Source organism: Branchiostoma belcheri, unplaced genomic scaffold (genome assembly GCF_001625305.1).
Source record: "Branchiostoma belcheri isolate BF01 breed outbred unplaced genomic scaffold, Haploidv18h27 scaffold6, whole genome shotgun sequence".
Classification (NCBI taxonomy): Eukaryota; Metazoa; Chordata; class Leptocardii; order Amphioxiformes; family Branchiostomatidae; genus Branchiostoma; species Branchiostoma belcheri.
In genome coordinates, this window is record NW_017804242.1 from 5,137,625 (window position 1) to 5,163,521 (window position 25,897).

General features: G+C 40.0%; 1 protein-coding gene across 2 annotated transcripts in view; it reads left to right on the forward strand.

Moving 5' to 3' along the window:
* The window catches only part of LOC109482655 (mediator of RNA polymerase II transcription subunit 27-like), a 34,516-nt gene extending 21,356 nt beyond the window's left edge, over positions 1–13,160 (forward strand). For both annotated transcript variants that reach the window (XM_019785477.1, XM_019785478.1), the window contains exons 5-8: positions 3,990–4,097; positions 4,721–4,762; positions 10,189–10,266; positions 12,505–13,160. In XM_019785477.1, the coding sequence (XP_019641036.1) occupies positions 3,990–4,097; positions 4,721–4,762; positions 10,189–10,266; positions 12,505–12,639 (363 nt within the window). In that variant the 3' untranslated portion in view covers positions 12,640–13,160. The remainder of the gene's footprint in view (positions 1–3,989; positions 4,098–4,720; positions 4,763–10,188; positions 10,267–12,504) is intronic.
* Positions 13,161–25,897: the final 12,737 nt, after the last annotated feature.

The window sequence follows — 25,897 nt, forward strand, 5'->3', positions numbered from 1 at the left end:
CTGTTACAAAATTGATAATACCTATATGCTGCTACCAAGTAAGCTAAGCAGACAGGGCATATAGCTATTATGTGTAGCGTGACATCCTAATTGTATATAATACTTAAGTCAGATTATAGCTGACAGCCTTAGCAAGACACGAAACACCTATCTTTAATCTGCAATTTACTGGTAACAAATAGAGTTAGCCTGAAAATTTTGCAAGCAGTTTTACAGATGAAAGCAACAAGGCTAACTAATACACTCTTCCTACCAATTCATGTTGAACCAACGGGTTATTTTCTTCTTTCTTTTTACATATAAAGCAACGGTTACCTTTTTGAATTTTATAGTAGCCATTGTCAGAAATAAATTGTCTCACATGAGAGCAGGTGGTCTGGCTTACGGCTTGCCTTCTGAAATAAACAGCCCATGTTCAGGACAACCTGAAATATTGATGGGCAACCTGGCTTTGGGCTTAGTTTGTCCTGCTGGCACTGGACAACCTGAGAGAAAAAAGTATGCAATTTCCAGCACAACAAATTGGACGTACCCAAATTTTTTTAACCGTATTAACAACTTCAGCCTTTGTCAAGGAATAAGCAATCCAATGCTTCTGTGACCTCACGTTATGTGATTTGGTGAGCTGTGGATAATTTGTTGCAGGAAGTTTGTGACGCCCCCCGCCCCGTCTGCATAATGTCACTTCACAGAAGCGGTAGATTGCTCATTCCTTGATAAAGACTTGAGTTGTACAGTCAAAAATTTAGATAAGTCCAATTTCTTGTGTTTGAAATCACAGCTCAAACTTGCTTCATAATAGCTCCAATCTTTGAGTGAACAGAAGTGCATGATATGCACCTACATTTAGTATTTCCAGCACAGAAGGTTGACAAGTATTATAATTGACAGATTGATATACATGTAACTGTCATGATAGTGTCAGAAGGTTAATGGTTCTTTCACTGTTTTAGAAAGTAGAAGGACAAACAGCTTAGTGGCTCTAGAGTACTTAACCCTTGGCATTCTCCTGGAGAGTGCACTCTACAAGGTTAGCAGATAATTTTACATGTCTGTACAAAAGGCTAACAATGTGAAAAATGCACTTGGCGTTGAACAGATTATAATCAAATTATTTCAACTGTTAGGTTTTCTATAGCGTGTTAAAAAAGTGATCACATTTGAATTATTAAATATGAAATATCTGCATCCAAATTGGACACAAATGCAACAATTTTTATGATCCATGTACATTCTTTCCCTTTTTGCCTGTTCTTTCTCAGCACAACTAGGATTCCATGTATTTTTAACAAGTTTGTAGCCATAAATGTTGTTGAACAGCAAAGTTGCAACATTGAACCAGTCAAAAATGACCCTCCGTCCTCTTAGCATTAATTAGCCATCAAGTCTATAGACCATCTTACAAAACTTTTGCATATCCAACGCCATAGACATGCACAACACAAATCCCTGGCATAAGACTAAGAGTTGTTTTACATTGTAAAATGGATTTCTTTTGGATAGAAAATCTACAACAATACTATAGAAAATCTACAACAATATTTCTACATATTATACCCATCAGAATCATGATTGCCATCAACAGCAAAAAAGCTGAATATTGTACAAGTCGTTCAACATCGGAGCTGATCTTTTGTCCAAAACAAAGTGTCGAATATGACAGTCACATACCTGGCAGTACAACATTGAACATCCATGTTGCACAGATACCACCAACAGTCTTTGCAATTTGCAAAATAGCCCGGATATTGTATAAGTTGTTTAACATGGAACCTGATTTTTTTTTTCAAAAACAAAGTGTTGAATATGACAGTCACATACCTGGCGGTACAACATTGAACATCCATGTTGCACAGATACCACCAACAGTCTCTGCAATTTGCAATCAGCAACAAAATAGCCTGAATATTGTACAAGTCATTCAACATCGAAGCAGATCTTTTTCCAAAACAAAGTGTCAAATATGACAGTCACATACCTGGCAGTACAACATTGAACATCCATGTTGCACAGATACCACCAGCAGTCTCTGTTATTTGAGCAGTCACAGACTCTCCAGACAAGCGGCTTGACAGGCAATTAAATATGCATAAAGGACGTCATCGCCCACCCACTCTGGTTTCTCTTAAAAGGGCTCCCCTTAAATGTCACGCTGGTACGGTGACAGACAACTTAACGATGATGGAGTCAACAATGCTGACCAGGGGTGAACTGCAAGATCAAAGGATAACATCAAGCCTGTGATAATGTGTTGAGATGAGCCAGTTGTAGCCGACATTTCAACAGGGATCAGGGCTGGAAATACTGGGTGCATGTGGACCATAGTGAGCCTAAAATTAGAGCTGTTCACCCAATTTTTTTTTCACTCAAATGTTGTATATATTTTTATTTTTGTACATATTAAATGTATAATAGTATACAGGATATTTTTTGCATCTAAGTGTCAGCAAGATGATAAAAATCTTTGTTGTAGTACTTGTTTAAAAGATTTTGAAGTTAGCTCCCATTTCAGATTCCAGCTCGGAAGAGGAGCAGTAAGTTTTGCTTTATATGGTGCACACAAAAAGATTTTGTGCACCTAATTTTTTTAAGTTGGCTGCACCAGTGCACCTATTCTCAAAGATGAATTTCGAGCCCTGGGAATTGTCCATTTAATGTGCTAAAAAGAAGACTGTTACTTTTTGGTTACTTGTACAGACACAAGGTCAGATGCAACCAGGCAATGTTTGGAAGACTGTACATGCCTTTTCTTAGGAATTAAAGGGAGTTTTTTTACAATTCTCTTTTTACAATTTAGATTTCATTGGAGCATACTTTCAAATGTACTTAGTTACAGGTACAAGACCAGCCAGAGAACATTTGGAAGACAAAAAAAATAGTCAGGATACTGCAATTTATTTTATAAATTGTCTGAGATAAGATTGGTGCATTTATTGCAACCTAGTGTTATCATCAGGAGGCAACAAAATTGGATGGCCCTTAGGATACAGGCACGAGGCCAGCCAGACAACAATTGCCAACATTTACAAGACAAAAACAGCAGGAATGAGCAACTGTAATGCCTTTTTTGTACAGTTCTCTTTTCAGATTTGATTGGGGCATAGGATACAAGCTATGTTGTCCTCAGGGAGCAACATGAGATGGCCTTTTGGTTAAGGGCCACTCAAGAAACATTCTTTAAAGACAGAAACAGCTGGAATCAGGCAATAATGTAAATGTATATGTCATTTTTTATGAATCAGAAGGAAATTTTTTTGTCTTATTAGATTTGATTGGGGTGTGCAAAATGTATGTTTGCATCAATGAAGGTTTGACATCCAGGTAATGAGATACACAAGGGATTATTGCTCAAGCAACTGGATAACTTTTGAAAACTGTCAAATTTTTCAAGTAGCATCCACTACTTTTCGTCAGACATGTACAATCCTAAACAGGAAAGGAGGCCTACGTGTACATGTATGTTACTTGCTTAGAGACATAGGACCAGCCAGATAACATTTGGAAGACAAAAACAGCAAGAATCAGGCAACTATATTATTCCACTTCTTATGAAGCGGAAGAAAATTTTCTTCTCTTTTCCGATTCGATTGAGTCATTTGGCCAGCCAGCCAGGTAACATACGTACATGTACATGTACAAGCTGTGTAAGACCAGACTGTAAGGTTTGAACCACTCACCGGGAAGGTCCCCTACTCTTTTCAAAAAGTGTGGTGGGTTCTTTAAAGTGTGTGGGGTGTGGCCATCTCCAAACACAGGACCTCCATTTAACGTCTTATCCGAGGGACGTCCCTAACCGAAGCTAGGTACTCATTTCCACCTGAGTGAATTGAGGAAAGTTGTGTAAAGTGCCTTTCCCAAGGGCACAACATCGGTTTCATGGCCAGGATTCAAACCCTCGATCTCTTGGGTGTGATACGAATGCGCTACCGACTGCACCACACGACCCCATATAATATTATGAATAAGAAGAAACTTTTTTTCCCTTTCAGATCGGACTGGGGCGGACGTTACAGGCCATTGTTGTTCTCCGAGGGCTGCTGATCGACCGGGTAGTGGTGAAAGGGTTCCAGGAAAATATCACTCAAGAGGACGGCAAGGTGTGTAAATGTTAGTACATTAGGCTGAAGGAATGTGTTACTCAGGAGGACTGCAAGGTGTGTAAATGTTTGTACATTAGGCTGAAGTTGTCAGTTTTATGTTTTCATTAATGCTACTACTTGCCTCAGAAAGTACAAGATGGTGGCGACATATTGCCAAATGGCAAGGGTATAGCGAACACTTAGATTGAGAGGTTGTGGGTTCGATCCTGGTTATTGCTCAACAATTTGTCCTTGGGAAAGGCACTTCACAACTTTACTCACTCCACCCACATGTAAAATTGGTACACAGCAAGATATGTAAATGTTTTATACATTAGGCTAAAGTGTGTCACAGTCAGGTCCAGAAATAGGTTACTCAGGAGGACAGTAAAGACATGTTTGGACTGTGTGGAAAACAAAATAGTGATTCATTCATCGTGTGTCAAACTTGAAAGAACAAACCTGTCCTTGGTGCTGATCACACACACACACACACACGCACACACACACACACACACACAAGAACAAACACACATGCACACACACACAAGAACATGCCTGTCCTTGGTACTGAACACTATCCACTCACATAAAAAAAACTGTCCTTGGTGCTGAACATTTGTTATTTGTTTCTTTTACAGCTGGATATTTGGTCGAAGAGCCAGTTCAAGGTGTTTGAAAAGGTAAGGATGAGAAAAATATAAAACAGTACGCCATTTTATGGAAGCCATTACTGGTGTTGCGTTAGTAGTGATGGCAGCAGTGTCTAAAGGCTATAGTAGACATAAAATCGAGAGGTTACGGGATCAATTCCTGCCTTGACGTTGCATCCTTAGGAAATCCTAAGGGAACTTTACAGGACTTCCTTCACTCCACCCAGGTGTAGATGGCTATCTAACACTAGACATGAAATCAAAGGTTATGGGATCGATTCCTTCCTTGATGTCTATGGGGAATCCAAAAGGCACTTTATATGACTTTCCGTACTCCACCAAAGTGTATAGAATACCAAACATTGGTTGGGGAGGTGAAAGTCAGTGGAAGGAGAGGGATGGGCTCTGCCTTCCAATGCTGTGCCGTAGACACAGTGGACTAACAACCCACTGCCTCAACTGATAAAAAACTGTTGGACCTTCACCTTAAATGGTATAGGATGACCAAGCTAAGCTAAACTGTGCAGGTAACAGGATACCATAACTGTCATTTCTGTAAACATTATTATCAGTGCACCAACCTTTAACTGAATAGCATTTGATTTGACAACAAAACTGAAAGTTCTTTTATCCAAGAAAAGAATGAGTAGCCTTGAGTAGTATAATGGTTTTTGTCTCTACACGGACAAAAAAATCTCCAGGGAACACATATCTCTTACAGGGGGACTTTTCGGCAGATATCCATCTAAAACAAACACTGAGAAGGATCTAGGAGCTGCTTTTATGTCAGATTATGTAGGACTAGATTGCCTGAAGCCTAAGCCTTAGACTCAAAGCGAACTAACCCTTCTGATTCTAAATGTAGAAAAAAGCCTTTTCCTGATGAAATCCTGTTAATGGGTCTCAGACACTGTACATTACTTGAGGTGAAATGTTAATAGGACTTACAGATACAGCACAGCCAGATTCATGGTAGACTGTCATGATATATTGATGTCCCTTAGGCCTAGAAAAAAATGTTGTGTTTCCTACTTCCCGACTGACCCGAGAAAAAACTGCCGACCCTAGCCTTGTTTTTTTTGTGGATCCCTGCAAGGGACATAACTGTTTCGAGCTGATTGATCTTTTCTAGCTCCCTGAGTGATGAAACATTGCACAATCGGTTTTTCAACATTGACATTGAGACTTTTTTAGTGTCCTTATGCAAGTTATACTTTGTTGACTGTATTGTATAAGTTGGATAACTATATAGATATCACTGAAGTCTTAAAAAGAATAAAGTAAAAGATAATCCCTACACTGTACCTACTGAAACTGGAAACAGAAAACTTTTTTTTTCCTATGCCTTACTAAATTGTCGTAACATCATGTCGAGGGGGGAAAGCAATTGTTACAGTCCTATTGGTGTCTGTGGGCATGCCCCCCCACACACACACACACGAAAAATAGGGCAATCTTGACCCTCTGAAAAGCTATTTACCGCATTTTGAGATGAAAATTTTGCAGGTAGATGATGTTTAATGATGTCTCGTTCCATATATACACACTGATTTTTGTCCATCAAAGATGACAGATTGGGCAAAATTTTTGTCTGTCATGAGCAGCAAAATTCGGTCAAGTGACAAAAAGACGGGCACTGGATAGAACACTGCCTGTAACTGAACCAAACACCAGGGATCTATGGTAGCCTTTTCTGTAACAAGACATCAGCTTGAGGACACAGGCATGACTGTCCCATCAATGCCCTTCAGTTTCTGTTTGTACGACAAATGCATGATGTATGTGACCAGGCCCTCAGCTGTGGTGAAGTGACAAATGAACCCCTCACCAACCCTGAAGCATGTCATCGTGTTAGAACATTATTTATACATAAACAAGCTTTGTCAGCAGGATACTGTTGAGCCAGTCGGCGCAGTTCAGGCAATATTTGCCAGCAAATGCAAAACAGCTCGGATTTGTAGTAAGTATAGTTGAAATGTAATTTTTTTTTTTACATATTCTCATTTGAAGTGATGTGACCAAAAATAGTTTCATCAGGTTGGTAGACCATAGGATATTGGAATTTTCTTTTTTCTACAACCAGTGTTCTTGTGTTCTTGCCGCAAAAGTGCCATCTACACTGGCTACATACATGTACATTTGTATATAGCGGCAAGAAGCAGAACTTCAACCAGAAGCTCTGAGGAAATGTAAGCAAGGTTGGTTAGATGTTTTTGTTTTCATCTCATACCCTAAATGGTCTCATCTGACTCAAAACTAGCCAAAGTGACATCTAGAGTGAGCGTAGAGGGAGGCTCAGTCTGTAACACAAACACACTGTCCTGTCCATGGGACCCATGGGGGACCAGCTATTTCCCTATTTTAGGTCACAAATAAGCATATAATTAGTGTGACTCTATACAGGTACAGTACGGGTACTGTATTTTAGACCTGTACGTTATCAATTTTTCTGGTACAGTATCGGTACTGCGTACCGGTACACATCCCTACCCTCGACCACCAAGAGTGTACACACTAGCACTCTTTCATGACAACAGTAGCTTTACAGGGGTTAATATCACCCGACCCGGCTTTCAAAGAATCTTTCACCAGCCTGTATACTAGACATAAACCAGACGTGACATGCCACACTTCAGGGTAATTTATCAAGACTTTTTCCCTGGGGCATATACATTGTACATGTGCATGTTGCACCCACAATCATTCTATATTGTACATGTATGTAACTGTGTGCTATAGCCAGACTGAATTTTTTTTCCGTCATCTCAATTTTGTTTGACGTAACATCATGTCAAGCACCTAAGGCATGCTCACCTGTTAAAATTTTGAATCTTGAACATTTAAAACGCTATTCCTTGCAATTTGAGGAGTATGTTTTGCTGGTAGACTAAAGCATATTTTGATGACATCTCTTACTATATCTCTACAGGCGAATTTTTCTTAGTCAAAGATGACAGATTGGGGCAATTTTGTCCGTCATGAGCAGCAATGTTTCGTCAAGTAATGGAAAGATGCTGTTATAGCACATTTGGTGACATTTTTTGTGTTTAAAAAAAAAAACATACTTTGACCTTCAAAGTAGAAGATGGTATCTTGTATTACCTAGTAGACATTCTCACCTTTAATCATTGATCATGCATCTAGCCTGCTAAGGCTGCCTTTTGGCACCAAAGTTGTATTCGGTTACAGGATCAGGCAGTAAGCTCGCCTGAGTGTCAGCCTTGTTAGCTTTTGTCCGCTCCCCAAGATGGAGCGAACAAAAGCTATAGGCTGACACTCAGGCTAGCAGTAAGCAGAACATTAATACAAGACCATAAATTTTCAAGAGAAGAGAAAGGTTTTGTTTGTCCCAGCTTGTGACAAAACAATGCTTACGCCTACTTAATGGAAGTTACATGCGTATGGATGTACATTTTTGTAGTTGCATAAGATTTGCAAGATTGTAGTTGAACCTTTATAATTAAGCCTCTACTGTGAAAGTATGGGTTATCAACGTGATAACATGTATAACATGGGGAAACTTATTAAGCATTAATCACCCATATAGACAGATTTAATACATTTTTGTAGAATCTGTACACTTTTTGTACTGAAATAAAATATAGACCACATTAGCTTGTCTTAGCCAATGAGTAACCTTTGACAAATTACATTTGCACCATAATGTCTCCAATTTGCTGCAGAAAAATTTATCTAAAACCATAACTATAATGATGTATCAATCATAAACAACACACATTCCATGTGAAAAAAAGCAACATCAGCAACTACAGGGTTTAAACAGTCAACACTGCGGCAGCAACCTTCTGCATCATAATTACACATCTAGGATAACACATTGGGTGCAGCTGGTGTAGTGACATTTATGTACAAGCTAACGATACCTGACTGATAATCACTGGAGCTTTCACAACTCCTGGGCCACTTAAGATAGTCACACCATATCGTAAGCACACGCTTGTGTGTTAATCACACTCCCCACCTGTTTGTAATGTACATGGAGATAATTACCAAAATTAATCTATGTATTCAGCACATCGCTTGGGAGCAAAATCATTAATAGTGATTCTGTTATGACCTGGGCTTGAAATAACACCTGCATATGCAGGTTATGGCAGGGAAAATTGGAGCTATGCAGGTACAAAATGTATTTCTGATGTCTACCTGCACCTACATGTAACCTGCACTGGTTCATGTACTGGGTATATGCAGGTCCGGGGTGGAGTGAGGGAAGTCCTGTAAAGTTAACTATGGATTTCCTAGGGACACATTGTCAAGGCAGGAATTGAACCCATAACCCTTTCGATCTTATGTCCCTCAACCTTAAGTCACATGGACATTTCCAGGGTTGGACGGGTTTTTCACAAATCCAATTGCCCATGGACATTTCTACTTGCCCGAACCAACTTTTCCCTTGCCCAATGCAAAATATAAATATATATTTATATATAATGAGCACTTTCTGAACAGCTTTTTGTTCATTATGGGTTCACCACACCACGAAGTGGTGGTGAACCCATATTGCTTTTTCTGATGTTTCTTCTCCTCCTTCTCCTCCTTCTTCTTCTTCTTCTTCTCCTGCCATTTTTTAAATGGATTCATCTTCTTCATTTTAGGGCCTAAGGTCCTGAAATTTGGTATGGAGGTAGAGTGGGCAAATACCCCTAGGCGTTTTTTAAATTTTTGTGATACAGGCTTTTAGAATGGTTTTATTTGAGTTTTTTGGCTGTGTTATAGCAAATGTATTACTGTGTTAGTATGCCGTGTTTACCACGTCTGGGCATGAGTCATCACAATGGAATGCAGGGCATCAACCAATAGGCATGCAGCTTTCCTCTATACTTCTTGCTGATTGGCTGTTGGGATTTAACTTGATTAACACCTGCACAGAGCATTTCCACCTGACAGTATGTCTTTATTCAAGTGTTTTGGTAGGTATTTCAAGCTTTTCCTGCTCCAGCATTGAACGTTTTTTTATTTATTTTGAAAATCAACAGTTTGCATTATGCAATTAAAAATCCTAACCAATAAAGTAGGGAATAGCTATCCAACTGTTGTTTTAGTTGTATGTTACTTCATATTATAGTTATATCAATGTAAATCATTGTTTTCCCTTGTGTTTCTCATTCTTTCCCTGCCATGTCGTAAAATGTGGTGAACCCATCGCTGTATTTGCTCCAAAGCAAATATTGGCCTTTCTAGTTAGTTGAATCTATAACAGTTTGGGTTAATTATCTCTCTACCAGAATATAAGTGAAGCTATTAGGACTTGATGTATCCAGTTCTTTCAAACAAGCTTCATCATCATTCAATCATTCATTCATTCATTCATTCATTCAGTAATTACTACCTGAGGGTTATAACTTTAATAGGTTTAAGAATAAGTTTGTTGTGCTACTTTGAATAATACATTAAAAAGACATTAGTCAACTCTACACGATACCTGTGTGTTTCAGATCTCGGATCATGCCACAGCTGCAACCTTACACTACCAACACCCCATCCATCCTGACTTAGCACTACAGACTTTTCTGGTAAGTTGAAAACACTCATTTTTGTATATTATAATTCTAGACTCTCAATTTATGCTTTCTAAAGCTTTACAGTGCATTGACCCCTTACCTCTTGCAAGGTCACACTGGCTAAATCGGGGAGACCCAAAAGTAACATGGGCAGGTGCTACACAAGCTTTCTAAAAATATAGAGAGAGCCTTCCCAACTTGTATTGAGCACAGCACTGGGGACATGCATCTGCTTCCCATAATATGTTGAGAGCTGCAGAACATTCTAAAACTATCATTTTTGCTATAATAGTCTGCCTATACCACTGTACGCCGTTAGAAACGATTCAATTCAGGATGAGGCTCAAAAGCTGAGGGGGGAAATAAGGTCTACAACATTTTGTTAATTTTTTTTCAAACATGACCTGACATTTCAAGTTACTTGGGCGGAAGTTTTGTTTCTGGTAACACTGGTTTAGTTTGTATGTATTCCTATCCTCTGCAGCAAGTATTGAAAGAGGGTGGGTGGAGATTGGGCTTCAGTTGATTGACAGGGTTGTGATTAGGTATTCTTTGGGTTGTAAGATGAGGTAGGCCAGAAATGTATGAAACACAAACAATGGTGCCTTTACTAGAATCCATTCTATATGTAATTCAATTGGGTATTTTCCCACAATCATTCAATACACTTCCAACACATTTACAAAAACCCAAAACACTTTCCAGAAGCTGCCTAGTGCTCCACGTGTATTCCTGTTGCAACTAGAATAAAGAGCATTTTCCAGATGTCTCCCATTTCCTATTTTTGCAGTAACCAAAATTGCACACATTCAGCCAAATAGTACTTGGTACACACTCACCATGCTCTACTTTGTATTCATTGTCCTCTATTATTACTGTTTCTATAAGAATTTATGAACATCATAAAACAGCATGTTACTTCACATTTGTCTGCATAATTGCATGATTGTACAGAAAATCTGTAATACGTAGTTAGCATTAAATACTAGCGGACAGTAAGATGAGAATTGAATTAATCTCAATGCAGGCATTTTAATTTGATGTATGAGCGTATCAAATGATAAATGAAAAGCAACAAATCATTTTTGACAAGGAGTGGTTAAGAAACCTCCAGAGCTGCATAAAATGCCTGCTATTTTATTGATAAGTAAAATCGATTAATTTTTGTTCAATTTATCATTGTATTATCATGCCCTTGTGTCACTTTTATTACATATTGTGCAGTTATCATTATTATAAAGACAAGACCTTCATCCTGTTAAGGACCTATTCATTCCTGGTTTGTCAATTTGCAATTTTCTCGGATGTACTATTACAGCTACATTATCAACTACTTTTTTGTGGTCTACAGGATGCTGCATATAACCAAATACAATTTTCCACAAACGAATTTTTGCAAATAGGAAAATTACCAAGATTTTAAGGTCCAAGACATGATTTTTTTAACACTGTGAATCGTATAGATGTCTTCCTTCTTTTATTCATTGATTGATTCAATGATTTAGGGTTATGGCCTTAGTTAAATGATACAATAGGACAAAAAAAGGGATTCTGACTTATATTAATCATAATAATACCATTGAAAATAACCTAGGATACTAGCATTAATAGCTTTATTGCATGTGGATTAATATGTACAGGACCTGGTGTATTGTCCTAAATGAATATAGTAAAGTTATGGAAGGTCAATTATTGTTCTTGTAACGTATACAATATTCAATTCTCAAAACCTGGTCTTATCCTGGCATTCGCTGTGGAATTCTTTAGGCACACCAAAAGTGGATGTTTTTTTCTTGCTGAAGAAATCCACTACAGGGATTTACCAACTTGATAAAACTATTACATTGTTACCAACTTGATAAAACTATTACATTGTAACTTCTGTGAGGTGCTTAGAAAAGCCCTGGATTTTCTTATCTTTTCTCTCTTATCCTTTTCTTATCGGTATCTGTCACTATCAAGTGGCCTGTAGTGGCTAGGCTTGTGGAAATGAGATCAAAAGTTCAAACCCTGGCATTCTTAGCTAGGTGTTCTGTTCTTAGGAGAAGAATTTCCCTTTCTTCACTCCACCCAGGTGTAAAATGGGTACCTGACTTCGGTTGGGGAGGTAAAGGGTTCTGGAAGGAGAGGGATGTGCTCCACCTTCCAATACCGTGCCCTAGACACAGTGGATTATGTTTTACCCACTGCCCCTACGGCCTCTATAAGGCTATGGGACTATCTTTACCTTTTTGTCTCTTACTTTTTCAGACATGGTTAAACAGCTACACCACACTGTTCACAGCCACCTGTCACAGGTGCGGGAGGCACCTGCAAGATGGACTTCCCCCCACCTGGAGAGATTTCAGAACCACAGACCCTTACCACGAGAACTGTAGACAGTAGATATCAATATACAAAGTCCAAGGTCAAGTAAATATAAGATTTGACGTTTCCATATCAATGTGTACCTTCGCAGAAGAACATACTGTTAACTCTTCTTCTCTAACCACAAAAGGTCAGTGACCTGGACCAGACGTCTGTCACCATGGCAACTGGTGCGGTAACGGACACCCTGTGGTGTTATGTTAGTTACTCATGTAGCAAGTTGCAGGACAGTTGGATGGGCTGGTCACCATATATCTGAATATGGATACACGTCACCACTTGTACAGAACTAGAAAAACATTTGAAAACGTAACAGATGCCTAGCAGTTGAGATCAGTTGTGGAGACCAGATGAAATTAATGAATAGACATTTTTCGTTTAGCATACTGTAACTCGTCGTTTACCGCCCAACAGATCGCTTGGTCACGAAATATCTAAATACGATTGGTTAATTTTGTACTAGTAGTTTTTAAGAGAGAGAGAGTTTTGGGTGGTTTGCATGATTTTGCAGTTGACTAATATATAGAATGGATTTGAGACATAAAATTGAGAATTGTTAAACTTGTTTCTACTACTACTAGTCTCTCGGCTTGGCTTCGTTTTCTAATGGCTTCGTTTACTACTAGTAGTATAACTTGAGTATATGCACCACAAAAGAACGGTAAACCCAGGGCAAACGTGTTCGAAGAGTGAAAAAGCATCATGACAGACACCACCCATGTTGTGAAAGATCTAACAACATAATGAATGTCTCCATCAGCCAGTGCTTGACCCCAGCCTTACCAAAGGTGCCAAGAAGCCACGAGGCAGATTCCAGACATACACACCTATTAACGGCACAGCTTTGAACCTCCAGTCCCCCAGGAGCTGTGCATCATTACCTCACCACTGCCTTCTCCTTTGTTAGATCCTAAATCACGTCGTTAGACGCTTCAACGACCTTTCGATAAACATTTGTATGACAGGCCGCATGATCTACGGCATTCCTTGTGCATTCAAAACCGATGTGCATGGATCGCCTGGAGAGATACAACGGCAGTAAATATATCAACCCGTTCTATATGTAACAAGCCGCCACTGAGGGCGAAAATTTAATGATTTTGATGTCTCATCAAGACCTAACCACCTACCAAATACGGCGAAGATCCGTGTAAACTTTCTTGTGTTATCGTATTTTCAAACAGATACACGCACACGCGAACGGTACCGAAAACAACCTTCTTGGCAAAGATAAACAGAAGACCCTTAGTGAAGCTGTAATGAATGATTCAGTCGTCCCGTAGCTATAGGTCAGCGTGCCCATCATCTTAGATTACCTCCGCTACAGCGCGGATAATGTCGTCGTTACGACACGTTGTAAAGATTTTATGTACGTCCTGGTAGTATCTGCGGTAGGTCGGATGGGTTATCTGAGGTTTCCTGTAAGTAGGTGTTGGTTAAGGGAGTCTCGTGCCAGCTGTAGAGATGGCAGACCAATTTTCTTGTCAACTTCACAAGGCAATATCATTATGTACAGATGTATGTGTTCAGGCGTCGTATGGCGTAATAGGGTATTTGGCCTGGAACCCATAGGTCGTGGGTTCGAATCCACCCACATGCCCCAACGTAGTGACCTTGGAAAAAACACTTCACACGACTTTTCTCACTTCACACGACTTTCCTCACTTCACAATGAGTGAGTAGCTTCGGTTATGGATGTTCCTCAGACAGGACTTAAACGGTGGTCCCGTGGTTGGAAAGAGCCACACGCCACGCACGTTAAAGAACTCACCACGTATACACCTTTCGAAAAAGAGTAGGGCCATGCCCCGGTGTGAGATGCTCCAAATTGTACAGCCCGGAGTTGGTGACTCTCTACAAACCACCCGGTTGAGGCCTGGCGAACCTCCGTCTCTTATTTGCCACGTTTCAAACTTTAATCTTATTTAAACTTTATTTCAGGCACTTGGCCCATATCACATACATACAGGAATATTAAGTACAGAAAAAAGGACTGAGTAGCTGAAATACTACTACCTAAATAACTAACTAAAAAAGACAAGATTGACATAATGCCTCCAAAATGGGCTAAGATAAAAACAAAGTGGGCAAGAGTATGTATAATGGAGTTCTCAGAAGAAAGCAACCGGGAAACGAACGAATGGGATAGTTTACGAAGCTTAGTGTCAAATGTGTCAAGCCTGTTATTTGTGAAAAGTAAACTAGTACTGGACTGTCTGCTCACACGAAGCAGCAGCTTAAGGGCTCCATTATAAGCCACTCATAACTTAGAAATAACGCCCACACTATATTCAGACCATAGTTGAGCACAATACAGACTGGCACAATAGCTACCAAAAAAAAATGCGCTTTACCTCAACAGAGCAGTGACGGAAACCACGTTTAATGATACGCCTGTGCTAGTTTGGCAACCCTGTCTGCATCTTCATCCAGACGGATAAAAATAGATACAGGCAAGCCTTACATCCTATCGCTACTATTTTAGTACAAAAGATGATTAGCTTGTCCAAATGAAGTAGAACCTGTCTATAATCACAGTGCAGAGATGATCGTTTGAAACATGGAACCATCCGCCAGTAGCAACTACTTATACCCAACAACCATTATAAAGATTTAAAATGACAAGAAAATGGCTCATCAACAAGCTTTTAGTCTTGATCAGAGGATTCTTCTCACGTTGAAATGATCCGAAGCCTAAGTCATGTTGGAGTAAGCTTTGGATGAATGCCTGTTGGTAAGCTTATTTTTGTACGTGTACGGTTATTTAGAGTCTTAAATCTTCATAATGTCAGTGGTAATGTTAGTTACCCCCGTCTAGTATTAGACAAAAGGTGATTTACATCATCACCCTTGCGGGCTCAGTGAAGAACATTGTAACATTTATGTAACACAACTAATAAAAGACTCATAGAGGCTAGACAAAATTTATGGCACGTCATTATCAGGATTTGTTGAGATTCAGTCCTTACGTTAAAGCTAGACAGTTTGGTCAGTACAAAACTTATAGTATATCTTGCAAAGCTTAAGCTTCAGATTGCAACGTTGACATGCCAATGGCAATGAGAAAGTTCACCATGACACTGATGAACGACAAGAATAACCTTACCATCGCTAATATACTACGCTTGGATTTTTTCGCCGCTATATCTGGTGAGCTAAGAAAGCGTCTCATATCACAACTCCATTTCTACATTTGGTACAGGGATCGGGCAAGGCATTACTGTAAGCACTGCAGCCCTTCCCGCCTTATCGTAGCTCCTCTAGGAAGATGTATCTATGTTCCTACTGCTCTGGTCTTTATCTACAGGCAAGACCACGTGGACATCACGGGTTTCGTGCCTCTTTTCTCCTTATGGAAACTAGATTTACGCCTGATGCGACGAAGAAGGTCTGTGAAGCAGCCTGAGCCTTTGAGCTCGCTCAGAGATAACTTGGCCCAGTCCAGAAATGAAGAGCTTTTCTCGCATTCAATCAGTCCTGACATTTGACTTTCAGTCGATATAAAGGGTAAATCTAGTGTGTTTCTACACCCTGATCGCAAAGTTCTCGCGTGTTTGACGTCTACAATCTGTCTTTTCGTGCTGACATGAGTTATGTCAATTTCCTTAATGGTGCCAACAGCAATCAAGCGAAAACGGCTTTACTCAACATGCATGTGACAAAAGGGCGTCGTTGGAATTGTACGCTGCACCATTCCATCCGAAAGGGAGTGCGGCAAGCCGAAGCGGTTAAAGTGTCCCGTGTTGATAGGCTTCGAAATATCTGTCTCTGGTGATCAATATCATTACATTAGCCCGGCACATTAGAAGTTGATGAAATGGCACTTGTTATCGCTGAGTCGCATTGCTGGTGTCGATTGAAATTGACTCTGCTTTTACCCGTATTTTACCCTGGTAACGAATGACACGTAGATGTGCGAATGGCTTTGGATCTTCGGTGGGGGCTCATTGATGCTATCAACAGGTGGGGCTAAGTGCCGTTACTGGAGATGGTATGGACAACATGCTGGAACGAATTAGCTTTTGATTTATTATGATATTTAAAGACAAGCGTGAAAGTATTTTAGCGCGTGATGACATTTTGTTGCCCTCCGTGTTTTTAATTGATTAAGTTAGAGTTCTTTATTGCAAGTTCATGCCCGATGGCTAATTGCAAACAGACATTGACAAGAACAACGAGTACAGAATGTAGTGATATAAAACTTAATGCTAACATGAAGTTCTACGATCTACTTATTTTACCTACTATCTCTTCTTAAAACTTATAACGTTGGTATACAGGATAAAGAGTGAATATGCAATACATACACAGGTAAGGGAAACATGGTAACTGCTATTCTATTCTATTATACTATTTCAGCCAAGCTTTTAGGGGGTTTGACTTCTTCTCAGGAGGCAGTGGGGCAGTGGGAGAGATCTAATTGTTCTGAGATCTCAAGCCGTAAACTGTAATGAGGGACGTAGAGGAGTTGGGTTTCACATAGGAGGGAGCGACAAGGCAAGCGATGGACAGAAGAGGGTGGGAAGCAGTGGTGGCCCATAGCGAGACGTAGGCGGCGACTTTTTTTTATTGTTCACACCTTGAGGAACGTAGCGACTGGAAAGAGTAGAACTTCGTCAAATAGAGGAATAACATGCACCCGAACTTTCTACTCTTTTCAACCGCCTACCGAAGCCTGGTAGAGGCTCCGAAGCCTGGTAGAGGCTCTATTACTCAATCGGTGAGGAGGAACCAACAGGTGATTGATAGGGCTTGATGATTCCTTTTATAGGTAATGAAATCGACATACGTATTTATTTACGATGGTATGATTTTATCAAACGCGAGCGGTTCCCTTTGAAACTTGGCACAATGGATGTGATAGTTTTGTTTATGTGCCAGATATCGATTTCACTCGTTTTACTGTATAGTATCAGACTCGGGAGTAAAAAAAGAACGGCCTATATATTTACCATACTACAGAAGGTTAGAATGGGCCTTCTGGCCCTGTTGGTTGACACATTTTTGGCTAGCCCAAAAAGCAGTTTTACGCCAAGCGAGTCCCAGTCAAGTAGGCCAAAGAAGAACACAGGGTAGAATGCGGATACGGATTCATGTTTGTCGGGAACATAACCATTTAATTGCTTACTTATAGAAGAACGGCCTATATATTTTTGATACTTTTGATACTATATATTTTTGATACTTTTGATACTACAAAAGGTTAGAAAGGGCCTTCTGGCCCTGTTGGTTGGCACATATATCAACAGTCAAGCGCGTGCCAGTCACGTCACAATCATCTGAACTCATACAAACCAATTAACTACAACAATGGCTGCTATAGAATACTCATATTTCCCAAGAACAGTTTTCGATTGGAACTCACTGCCCATACCCAAACAGTCCAAATACCACTTACTTTATTTTATTATTACTTTACCTTGTCGAGCTCCCGCTCGAACCAATCCCGAAAGCACACGTCATCCCTCTCTGTCTATCATCAGAGACCGGAGCTCCGCCACCTCAGTAAGGCCGGCATCTGACTTGAGGTTGTCAATCTTAATTATCATGGATCTGCTCCGGTTTCTTTTGCCTCTTGTAGGCTCCCAGAGAACAAGTTTGGAAGCTGCAGTATCAGGATGTCCAAATACCAGAACCGGTAAAGTTCAAGATCGAGGAGGTCTCCCAACACGTGAGGAACCGGCAATAACTGTACTGTGTAGCTGCCGGAGTGCTTTACCCCAATTGAAGGGATGTTACCAGTAACCATCCAGATACTGACCACGCGTAAATGGAATCTGAGATCGCGTGGTCGTAATGGTTGGGACAAGTTGATCCAAGGTTCAAATCCACCAACATGTTCGTCCTATGTTACAGCGAAACTTATATTAGAAAACGACGTCTGCTTTGGAAGTCATCCATGGCTACCTCGTATGACCTGCCTTGGTAGCATTTCTCTATGCCATGTTGGAGAGTAAATATGGTGTAATAGTCTACCGAAAATCTGATGATAACTTTTCTTATCATTCTTATAAGAAAATGACGTCTGCTTTGGAAGCCAGCCATGGCTACCTCGTATGACCTGCCTTGGTAGCATTTCTCTGCGCCAGTTTGGAGTGATATAGATTGGTATTCTGTGCATTTCTGTTCTTGTTGATTTTCTTTCTTTTTTTCTTATAAGAAAATGACGTCTGCTTCGGAAGTCAGCCATGTCTACCTTCTTAAGGCCTGCTCTGTGGTACATTTTGGAGCGATATGTATTGACATTCTGTCACATTTCTTCTTATAATTTCTCTTATCATTTTTTTTTCTTACAAGAAAATAACGTGTACTTTTGAAGTCAGTCATGTCTACCCTCCTAAGGCCTCCTTGTTAGTATTCTTCTAGGCCATTTTGGAGCGATATGGGTTAATATTCTGTCGCATTTCTTTTCTTGGTAATTTTTTTTTCTTATAAGAAAATGAGGTCCGCTTTGACTACCTCGCACGACCTGTCTTGTTATCATTTCTGTGGGCAGTCCTAGAGCCATATTGAAATTCACATGTTTTGGCAGTCATCCATGTCTACCTCGTACGACCTGCCTTGTTAGTATTTCTCTAGGCCATGTTGAAGCAATATGATATAATGATCTATCACATTACTTTTCTTATGTTTTTTTCTTACTATCTTATTTCTTATAAGAAAATAACGTCTGCTTTGGGAGTCAGCCATTTCAACCTCGCACGACCTGCAGTTGCGATTGTTGGAGCGATATGAATTGTTATTCTGTCACATTTCTTGTCTTAGATTTTTTTTCTTATTTTTTTCTCTTGAAAAAATTACGTCTGCTTTGGAAGTCAGCCATGTCTACCTCGCACGACCTGCCTTCTTAGCATTTCTCACGGCCGTTGTGATTGTTGGAGCGATATGGATTAATAATCTGTCGCATTGCGTGATACGATTGACATTGATTACAGTTCGCGTCTTAATAATTGATATTGAATCCAGTCCTTGACGATCCACTGTACGTGATAACACCATTGTGTCACTTATGTTTGCGTCAGTGCCTTGGAAAGAAAGCTTAATGAGTGAATATCAGAATGACAATTATGACCATGGATACCTATCTTATGAATTTCATGTTTTCGCTCGCAATTCTAACGAGTACTAGTTCTTCCTACTTTGCCAATGAATTATTACTCAACCATCTTACTCAAAGGCACATTTCCATATCCCACTTAATCTAAATGTACGCTGTATACATACAATGATGTTAATTATATGTAAACCAGCATAAGATAAGTACAATAGCTGCCTGAAAGTTATTTAACTACTACCCAGTGGTAAAAAATGATCTGTACTTCTATATGGAGTGATTATTAATTGCAAACCACACTGATGCGCTACGTATTAGACAGTACAACAGTATGCATGCTACATTAGCTTTCTCTATACCTGCATCGTTGGATTTCTGATGGGTGGTAAGGCCTAGGGGAACGTCCTTATGGTGTCCAATACATTACAGAAGGTGTTAGTAAAGAATGCAGACTTAGTGATTAACGACCTGCCAGTGGTTGTCTCATTTTTCAAACCTTCAAGAGCCCAAATAAACATTTCTACATGCCAATCAACACAGGTGGTATATAATAATAATAAAAACAACTCGTACATGATACCTACACGCTGCTTCCAAAGACCTAAGACCAAGCGAAGTCTGTATACAATACTGACCGACAGTCAAACCCTGACGAACCTTAAAAACTATACTGTATGCTGCATGATTTTACTGTGCCAAGAGCGTCCTGTTTTTAGACTGCTATTGTCCCATTATTGTTCTATTTCATAGAATACACATATGGTGACTGGAAAACTACACTGTGTCTAGCCCGTAGGGCATGCATTCTGCATTGGCTTCACATGGAGATATCAGTGACAGGACACACGAGACACCCTCTACACCTTGAAACTATACTGTATTCCCTAAATGCTGCATGATTTTACTGTGCTAAGAGCGTCCTGTTTTTAGACTGCTATTGTCCCATTATTGTTCTATTTCATAGAATACACATGGTGACTGCAAAACTACACTCTGTATAGCCCACAGGGCATGCATTCTGCCTTAGCGTCACAAGAAGATATCAGTGACAGGACACACGAGACACCCTCTACGCCATTTCTCTAAATCCAGACTGGTTTCACTGAAACTCGACTCTGAAAATTATATAAATCCCCTCCACTTACCTGTGTTTTCTATTACTGTTTGTCTGTGCCTGCTTTCTGTCACGATCCACACACACGCGTATACCTTCACCTTCCAACGGTAATGCTGTACTCGTGACGTGCTTTAGCTCTAAAACAACCTCCGGGTAAAACAGCTGCAGGCTGCCGGGTGTATTGTCTCTCAGTCCCCGGGACGTCATTCGAGCCTCCCGCTGAGACGACTATCACGTCCCGACGTCCCAATCATCCGTCACCTGGTGGAGAAGCAGGTTATACCATGTAATGAGACCAGAGGATCACCTACCTTGTTCTTTTCAATAACGACTTTTTCCAGTTCGATGAGGAAATCCACTCGGCAGACGTCGGTACTGCATTTGGATACAATAAGATCAACGTGGCGGAGAATTCAACTGTACTGTAAGGCCATGTTGATTTGATTATATGGATGACATCCACGCGCGCATGAATTTTGGTCCGTTTTCCAGTATACTTTAAATCGTACAAATCAGCTGCATCATGACCAAGTGCATGCCGTAAATTGTAATAAAAAATATTGGAAAAAATATTGATGTTGTAGAATGTTGTAGAATTTCAAAGGAAAACAAAATGTGAAGAAATGAAAATGAAGATTATATTATTTGGCATATTATACTCTTGTATGAAGTCATTTGTTCAACCTTCACGACCACGTTAATTTATGTCATAGAGGCAACGTTTTTTAAAACTTTTTTCGCACATTCGCGTAAGTTTTGGTGTTCCCAGAGGATGTCATCCATATAATCAAATGTACATGGCGTAAGATGATGAAAGCACGTATGAGAACCATACTGCTGAGTTCTTGTCGAAATTCATTGAAAAATAGAACCCAAAAGCATGCAAAACACTGCCTTTCGCATCACGCGTATGATCTATTGGCGTAGCCTAAACCTCTTTTTCTAAAATAAATGGGTTGCCTTCATTATAAAATCTACGTGGTCATGAAGGTTGAACAAATGACTTTACACAGAGTATAATAGGGCGAACAATAGACTCTTCTATTTCATTTCTTCAAATTTCCTTATTCTCCTTTGTAATTGATTTTGGCATTCTCTGACAATTGGAATTATTTTCCAATATTTTGTTTACAATTCACGACATATATTTGCTCATTCTGCAGCTACTTTTTACGATTTGCAGTATGGTAAAAAAAAAACTTTTTTGAAACTGCAGAAATAGTGGCGGTGTCTTTCGTCGGTCACAAAGTTGAGCCTGCGAGTCCATTATAGTTTATACCCACCACGATGATATTCCCTGGGGGATAGTTTAGCTACATTAGAGCAGACCGCAGGGATACATACGGTTCAGTCCTTATTGCGGGGGCAAAGTGTGCTCTAAAAGCAGACAGGACGATAACTTATCCAGGCTCTATGCCTTCGTGAAGTATTTAAAGCGAAATAAAGGATTAAAGCTGTCTCTGAAATTTCGTTTGAGCCACCTGATGTAGCAAATACGCTGTGAAAGTCTGCATGCTACATGGTAGACGGAAAATTGAGGTGAACCAATTTTCACCGTGTCATCCATTGCTTGATATCATTTCGTTCGAGGATTGATGTACCCAGAATTAAATCAAACCTACGATCTTAGGAAGTGCATATGTCGTAGGAAGGGGGGGGGGTTATATTTTTAATCAAACTTATTTTGCCAGCGCCACTTAAAATAAACAAATAAATGTGCAAATAAATAAAAAAGAGAGACAAAACCTGAACTGTGCCAATCGCCCCCACCCCACCTAAGGAATCATCAATTCAATTATAAGAAATTCTTATATCATTTCCACTGAGAGATTCTTGGGTCCTCTTTATTTGTGTGCTCTAAAACGTTCTTCTGTATAGCCGGCATAGCCGCCCTTCGGCGTAACACACCAGCTTTTTTTGCCTCTCAAATATCAGTATGATGTGGGAGAGGGTTGATTCGACTTACTGCGTTAAAAAAACATGACCAGAAAATTGACTTTTCTGAAAATTGAAAATTCAGTTTTACCGCCTTGATATCGCCTTTGACGACATAAGGTCTACAAAGAAAAAATTAAGGGTAACACTCAACTAACTTACGTTATGGAATAAATTTTTCTTCATTGAATTTGTGAAAAAGTCATTTGGGTGGTTAGATTTATATGGGGGTGTCGCTGGAAGAGTTCATTCTTGAAAACAATATTTTTTACTTAGCGTCAAATTTAAAAGTTTCCATTGCAGACTGGGATAACTTGGCAATACTGTAGTTTCTTTTTGGGCCGAGAGAATTATTTGGTAATTTTCCTCTTTTGCACAAGGGGTTAGTTTCATTTTTGTATCGGGAGGGAGATGGAGTGAAATATGTTGTATTTGCTCGATAGAAAATGTCGGCCTCTCTAGTTTGATATATTTTTGTCCAGTGTTTTGTCAGCTTGGGGCTGTCACTGTATCGATTTCACATTTAATCCTTCCCTTAAGGTTGGGTATCAGGAATTCTTTTTACGCGGCCACACCAGCGGTTCATCCATTTTCATGAATTAAGGGCGGGCGAATACCTTGATACCTTTCACTGTTATTCCTATCCCGGTATGAGCCTGTTTTTCTAAGAGAGGGATTTCTACTGCCTTTACCTCCTGCAGTGATGGATCTTCTCTGTGCTATATTTAGCGCACATTTTCTCTTTGTTCCAGCTGGTCTTAAAAACCGCAAGGCTTTGAACATTGGTTGTGTGATGAGGTCAGAAACTGATTTGTGGACAGGCTGTTGTATGATCCAGAACCGCAAGTTATTCAGAAACATTCCCAGGCACGGTTCTGGATACTAGTAATCAAAGTTGTCATTTTTTTCTAACAGACACCATACCACGAAAGCGAATCACACAAGCATAACCTATATTGTATCCAGAACTCTGCCTATCTAGTTCCGTGCCTGTGCTGCATGGTTCTGGATAACCCACCCGTGTCCAGAACTGCGAAAATCTACGTATTTGGGACTCGGAGACTATCCAGAACGGTGTCCTTGATCCTAACCCATGCAGGCTATCCGGAACCGTGCTTGGTCTATACATATACCTAAATGGGTCAGGGATAGGTCCAGGCAAGATTCTGGATAATCTCCGCGTATCCAAGACACGTAGTTTTGCACTGTTCTGGATAGGCGTGGTCTATCCAGAACCGTGCCTAGACATGATTCTGAATATAAAGCATTGTTATGGATATAAAACAGTCAGCTAGATAGGCAGAATTCAGGATACAATAAAGGATATGCTTGTGCGATTCCCTTCCGTATCCATTTAGCAAATAATGAAAACAAACATGCACCAGACATACCTAATTGTGCCAATTAAGGGCAGGTCGTTTCCGTACACCCAGGAGTAAAGACAGCTTAATTGAGTGCCAGCGAAACAGGTATGAAGCGTCATACGTCTAAATTTGGATTTATGTCAAACTACACCCTAAAGATTCAGAACACAAAAAGGATGCCCATTCTCGTGGTGTATATGTGATGTGAAATTACCTCTGTTTGCTAATGGCAATTCAGTGAACACTTGTACAAGAAATTTTTTCCCTTCCAAATTTTAAGATACAAAATGATATACGTTCAGGGCAAAAAATATCAGTCTTAACAGATTTGTGGCAACGCCTACTTTTTGATACGAATCGAATAAAATTGTCTAAAATTTGACTGCCAACCGTTCCCCGACCACTGCTGACATACTCCCAACCACCAGCCAACCATGGCCCAACCTCCCGTCCACTCCCGAATGAAACATTCGACTGGCACAGCCGAACAGTAGCCAACCTGGCCGGACACGTGCCAACTACAGCCGACCTTGCTCCCGACCTAGTTCTAACCATGGTTGGGGAGAGTTCGGTAGGTCATATTGGACTATGTGTGTCAGGGGCTCAGAATTTGGCAGTATCCCCATTCATAGTATCGCGACGAGTACTGTAATGTATAGAGGGAAGTGCGCACGGGAATTGGACGTACTTAATCACGCATATAAATGATGCCCACCTTTATTCGTCAAGGGGTTACAGGATGGATATGGGTCATACCCGTAAATAACCGCCCAGGCAAAACGACACCGGGGACTGGTTATGTAGTCCCTGATGATTGGAAGGCTTTTGATTTATGCCGATACACTTTATTTTCTGTTCATAGACCCTCGACTCGGATTGTAAGGTAATGTTGATTTCATTATATGGATGACATCCACGCGCGCATGAATTTTCGTCCGTTTCAAAAAAAAGTTTTGACCATACTTTAAATCGCTAAAGTAGCTGCAAAATTAGCAAATATATGCCGTAAATTGAAAAGAAATATTGGAAAATTATAATTCGCAGAATGCCAAAATCCATTCCAAAGGACAAGAAGAAAATATGAAGGAATGAAAATGAAGAGTCTATTACTCATCAAGGACCATACCGATAAAATATTACTCTTTGTGTTATGTTCAACCTTCATAACCACCTAAATTTCAAACTTTTTTTGCCAAACTTTTTTTATTCGCACGCTCGGATTATTTTTTTGGTTCACAGAGGATGTCATCCATATAATCAAATCAACATGGCCTAATTCAACCGGTGATGTCACTGGCATAGGGTGAAGGACGCAACGTGGGCATTGCTGATTAAATCATATTTTGTACCTGGTTTTCTAGTTCAAGGGCACAGTACATGGCTTTCTAGTTTAAGGGCACCCAAAGCGATTTCTTGGCAGTAAAACTGTTAATTTATACCTATGTTTTTCAAGGTAGTAAGTTTAATCAACCCTAACCCATACCATAATAAGATATCTATGAGACAAAAATGCAACGACGGCTAAAAGTGCCCGCGCCTACTTTGATGTCGAATAGCGTTTGAACGGCTTGCGCTCGAACCACCAAACTCGTATCAGCGAAATAAGTTTTTTTTTCGTTTTGCCATGGCAACGGGTTTCCGAAAGGCATCTTTTGCGAAATTCAGTAATAAAAAACGGTCTAGATAGGGTTCAAGCATGCGTATACGTACACACGATTAAAAAACGGCATCTTTACGTATATATCTTTAAGATATGCTTAAACAGTAGACTCTGTACGATGATCGCATCTCGTCCTCCTTCACCTT